The 5,753-nt window shown below is 39.6% G+C and overlaps 1 protein-coding gene across 1 annotated transcript in view; it reads left to right on the top strand.

The window, feature by feature from the left end:
• Window positions 1-1,157, top strand: part of LOC125619058 (elongation factor 1-alpha 1-like) — a 13,066-nt gene extending 11,909 nt beyond the window's left edge. The window contains exon 2 of the mRNA XM_048811363.1: window positions 987-1,157. Coding sequence (XP_048667320.1) covers window positions 987-1,142 — 156 coding nt within the window. The 3' untranslated portion in view covers window positions 1,143-1,157. The remainder of the gene's footprint in view (window positions 1-986) is intronic.
• The last annotated feature ends 4,596 nt before the right edge of the window (window positions 1,158-5,753 follow it).

Raw genomic sequence — 5,753 nt, 5'->3', positions numbered from 1 at the left:
GAAAGAGAGAGAGAGAGAGAGAGAGAGAGAGAGAGAGAGAGGATTTTCTGGAAATATCCACAAGACACAGTTTTGAGACATCCAGGACAGAAGAAAAGGTCTCTTTTCATTGCATACTTTACCATGGGCTTATATTATTTCCATAATACTCAATAGAAATTTTAAGTGGTGAATGGAGTTATTCTAAGATGACTATACACATTTTCCTTTTTTTCTCTGTTGAAATCATTAGATTTTTGGAGGCCAACCAAATGATGCAAATGAGAAAAAAAGTGGGAGGGGGTTTATTTTCAATTGAGATGCCAATTTTCATTTTGTACTCACTAGATGACAATTTGGCAAAATCAGAACCACATTTGCACATGCAAGAAATTTTTAATTTCTTTCCATCAGTATTCACCCATCCTGGGCTGCACATTTGAATCACCTGGTAAACTTTATTAGAAACAAGACTCACAGGCCCCACTTCTAACCTACTAAATCCTGACCTCTGAGATAGATACCTTAAAGCTTTCTCATGTGATTCTGACATTGTCAGCCTAGCCCTGGGTTTTTGAACTTGGTCTTATGAAGAACAATTTGTGGCCCTGCCTCCAGATGTACATCCACATGATATCCAGCCTTGCTGGGTCACAGAACAGCCACATCAGTGTCACCTGAGAGCTTTTTATGAAGATGCAAATTCTCAAGTACTACCTTTCCAAACCTAAAAAGAGCTTTTAAAAGATCCCTAGGTGGTTCCTGGGCATAATAGAGTTTAAAAAGCACTGATATAAAGGATAAAATCCAAAGAGTAAGGGGGAAAAAAAGACAAAAATTCCCATCTTGCTTATTTTCACATGGAGGAGATAAACTATAAATATTTTTTTTAATTATATGTATTATTTATTTAAATATAGTAGGTAAAACTGGTGATTTCGAAAGGAACCCAGGGGATTGTTTGCTTTACATTTAAAAATGGCATGTTAAACGTTGTTAAATGATAGGGAAGAGAAGACAGGGTGTGGGGGATGTGTCTGCTTCTTCAGAAAGGGTGGTCAGGAAAGAAAGAGGCCAATTTGAATCAAGGGCTCAAGGAGGCAAGGGAGGGAGTCCTTCAGGAATCTAGTGAAGAAGATTCTCAGAAAGGGAGCAGCCAGTGAAAGGTCACTTCCAGGCAATATGGGCTGAAAGAGGGGAGAGGAAATTAGTGGTTCAAACCACTTTGGCCCATTTGGCACTAGAATGGTCTCTGCTAGGAATGAGATATGGGAGCAGTGACATGTTCTAACTTTGTTTTCCAAGGATCTCATAGCTGCTGACTTTTGGAAATATACCACGGGGACAGGAGTAGAAACAGGGAGCCTAGTTCCTACTGTTGCCATAATCCAGGGGAGAAAGGGTGGTGGCTCAGAGCAAGGGAGCAGCAGAGCAGGCTGAGGGAATTATGAGATGCCCTCATCCTGCTGTGCCTTCTGGCCATTTATGATGGCCTCCCTCTTCCCACCTCCAGGAGGTAGGGACAAAGCTGGCATTGTCTATGACTCTTCCAAAGTGACCCTCGGGCCACAGGGGGTGAGCTATACAAAGCAATCTGTACTAAAACGGTGTCTCATTTTCTGTGTTTGCATCAGAGCCTGCTGCTTACGAAGGCATCCTCTGACTATGTCATTCGAAAAGGTTAATGTGCCATGTTGTTTTACTGTTCTATATAAAGCACCGTTAATGGTCGGCAACAGGGGGAAATTAGAGTCTCTGCAGAGCACAGAAGTCATAAAAATCACAGCTTAGTTTCCAGCCAGGTTTGGAAGAAGTCCCTGGGTGACTCACCAGCAATTTCTCTTTTCCCTCATTCTTGAGGTAAATGATTGCCATTTATCTTTATCAGCAAAGATAATTAAGCAGCACAATTCAGAGGGGAAACTGGCCTGGAGGAAAAGGTAGGAAGAAGGGAAAGAGGAGGAAGTATCTCCATTTGGTGCTACCAGTCATCACATGCATCTTGCTGCCCACACAACCTCACTGCAATGTTCTTTCCTTCAGGTTCATCCTTTTCCAAACTGAAAATCTTCTGAACACCATGGTCCATCCTGGTAATCTCTAGTCTCCACAACCTTAGGAGCCTGAGGTTGGAATTATGAGTCCATAAGAAGAATTGTGCCAGAAAAGCACAGGAGCAGAGAGATGCCACCATCTTGAAGGAAAGGAGAGCGCAGACATTTGCCTAAATACTACGGGGTAAGGCTGCCCCAGACCAGAGGAACACACAGTTGTATTTTTTAACAACTTTATTTTATAAACCCATAGATTCTTAAAAGTAAACCAATTCCTCGAATTTCTTTACCTCACTGATAAGGAAAGAGAAGGTCAGAAATTTGAGTGACTTGTTCAAGGCTGCACAACTAATTGGTAGCAGACCCATAAGTGAAACAAAGAGCCCCTTGTCTATTACACCAAGTTGATCTCTTGTGCCTTAATAATTCAAGGTTAGCTTCTTAGGGGGGCTAAGTATAGGTTCTCCACTCCATCATCTGTCAAAATTAGTGCTTCCCTGGAGAACTCCAAATGCCAATCCCAACAGCTAATGTTATATCCTGACAGGGATCAGGACACACTACCCCATGGTGCTTCGGTATTTGAGAAAATAACAGGAGCAGGAGGGGTCTCTGCCTTTTTCCACATTCTCCTCTGAAGCAGGCCATAAAAGAATCTTCTGACCTTCTACTAAAGTAAGACATAAGATACTCATTTCAGAGGGGCCTTCCCTATTCCTGGAAGAAAGAAGCTAAAGATGAAGAGAGAAGAAGAATATGAACAAACAGACCTTGCTTAGTGTACCTGTGACTCCCCACCCTCCCACCCCAGGGTTTATTATCATTAAATCATATCTCCTGTCCAATAAAACTCCTATATGACTGTCCACATCAAACCTAAGCACAAAAGTACACAGATTTCCCTGCTTCTTTGGGTCTCCATTTCGGAAGGGTCCCATGTCATGTAAAACTTATTTAAAAGAATGTGTATGTATGCCTTTCTCTTGTTAATCTTTTGTTCTAGATGTCTTAGCCATGTACCTTGTGATGTGTGAGGAAAAAAAGTACTACCTTCTTCCCCTATAACCCTTGCTTATTATCAAGAGGTACTATAAGAAAATTATGTATTATGATATCCAGATTCCCACCCCTTTTCTCTGACACAACATTCCCCTCTTTCTCTTAGGGTAAGCAAGTTTCAACCACTGAGTTTAATATATCCTTCTCAAGACAATGGCTCAATTGAACCTATTCTCTCTTTTTTTTTTTTTTGAACCTATTCTCCTTGCAATTTCATCTGCTTCCATATTCTGTGTAGTATAATAAAATGGACTGAGCAATGGGTGGAAGAGCAATGGTATTTCACAAATAAATAAATACATTATTTGTCACTAATGCATATAACAAAGACTTCCTCCTTGACAAACTTTAGAGACACTCCTCTGAGTCCTCTTCTCCACCATCCCTCAATCTTGGCTCTGTTTATTACCAGGCCTAATAGCAAAATGTTAGCAAAAATCAGTTTAGAAAGAATCCCCATACCTGAGCAGCTGGCCTGCCTTTAGCAGGAATCTTGGTTCAGCAAGAATTCCCTGTCAACTTCCCATTGATATAACAAAATACCTGTGGCAATTAAGTTATAAAGAGAAAAGGGTTATTTTGGCCTATGATTCTGGAGTTTCCAATCTAAGGTTAGGAAGACCATTGTTTTGGGACTCTGGTGGGGGTGCCAGTATTGGTGGGGAGCATATGATGGGGCAACTGCTTGCATCATGAGCCAAGAAGCAAAATTAAAGAGAAAGAGACCAAGATCCTATAACCCCAACGACCTCACACTAGACCCCACCTCCAAAAATATTTCACCATTTCCCAAAAGTGCCACCCAGAGGATGAAGGATTTAAAATGTGGACCTTTGGGGGATACTTATCCAAACTATGGCATCCCCCTACCTTTGTTAGCTCCTGTTAATAATTTTACAGCCACTGACTCCTCATTCTGGTCCTCAACTATAATTTCTCATTTATTCTTGCTATATTTGGAGTTCAGCCCAGTCTCTCTCTCCTATGCAATACTCTTGACACCCGTCAATTTTTTTCTTTAGCAACTTATGTGGAAGGAAGTTTGGAAGCAAATATGGCACATATAAACACTAATTATGTCTAGGTGGCATTTGACTTCATATTTTGGGGGACCTTTAAATTTTTATTATACTTCAGCAAATAATAAATTGAGAATGACTTTATGGCATCTGATGGTAAATGGATGGATCTGGAGACTATTATGCTAAGTGAAATAAGCCAATCCCCCCAAAACCAAAGGCCAAATGTTCTCTCTGATATGTGGATGCTAACACACACAAAGGAGTGGGGGAGTAGAACTTCAGTGGATTAGACAAAGGAGAATAGGAAATAGGAAAGAGAATAGGAAATGGGAATAGGAAAGAGAATGGAATAAATATGACACAACTTTCCTGTGTACATGTATGAACACACCATAGTGAATCTCTACATCATGTACATCCATAAGACTGGGATCCTAATTAGAATAAGATATTCTCCATGTTTATACAAATATGTCCAAGTATGTTCTACTGTCACATAGACCTAAAATAAATAAATAAATAAAACTTTAAAAAACAATAAACTGATTTTTATCAAAAAATGAAATTAAATCTTTATAGTCTGGAGTTTGAAGAATTCAACTAGTATGGCTATCAAAAAAATTTTAAGCTTTAAGTTTATTCTTAAATACGTAAATACTACTTTTTTTTTTATTGGAGCAAGAAATGCCTTATCCACAATGGGTCATCCAAAAGGACTCCGGTATGTGGGTGGGGCTGTTTCTTGGAACTACACTATCTTTCAGGGTCATTCTGGGGCCAAATCCTCTTTTCAACCAGCCAGAGACAGTCATTCATTTACCAGGGACTGATTAACTGATCATAATTGCATGAAGAGAGGCAGTCAGGAGACAGAAGAGGAATTGATGGCGTCTTTGGTTATTTGCCTGTGTGTGAAGGTTGACCAATCACACACAGCAACCTCTAACTTCCAAGTCATGGCCCCAACCTTTAACTTACCAGTCATGAGATCAGTGTCCAACTCAAATTATGATGGTAAATGCCACACACTCCACTGTCTTCTTTTAAGATATCGTGTTGACAGCAATGGACTTTCTAAGTGGCCATTCGCTTTAACTGATATCTGAAATTGATTTGAAAATCAATATGCATTCAAATTTCTGTCATACTTCAAAATGGCTCCCCAACTGCATTAGAGGATAAAGCCAAATTCTGTCCTTCTCTGATCACTGCCAGGTTTCAGTGAGCCAGAACTGAGGTTGCTCTATAAAAAGAGCTTACATACCTTGTCTTCCAACTGAGAAGAAACCAGATTCCCTTGACTTTATGGAACGTGGACCCTGAGGCAAAAGGACATTGCAGATCATCTTAAGACAGAGGAAACCCAGAGCCAATGCAAAAAAAGACTTTCTATCCTTCCTTTTTGTTTCCTATAAATTACTTTTAAATTATGTGAGTAAAGCATAAAAGTTGATTTTCTTTAGACATCCATGAAAGCGAAAAGGGTATCACTTCCGATATTTATCTACACCCACATGAATATAAAAATTTACAAATCTGTTTTCATTGTCATTGAGGTGTGCAGATAAATGAGATTATATTGTATACTGGTTTTTTTCTTTAATATCTTTCTTTTGAGATCTTGCAAGGATGACAAGTG

Source organism: Marmota marmota, unplaced genomic scaffold (assembly GCF_001458135.2).
Source record: "Marmota marmota marmota unplaced genomic scaffold, marMar, whole genome shotgun sequence".
NCBI lineage: Eukaryota > Metazoa > Chordata > Mammalia > Rodentia > Sciuridae > Marmota > Marmota marmota.
The sequence above is the reverse complement of the archived record's forward strand: the minus strand, read 5'-3'. Positions and strand labels throughout refer to the sequence as shown.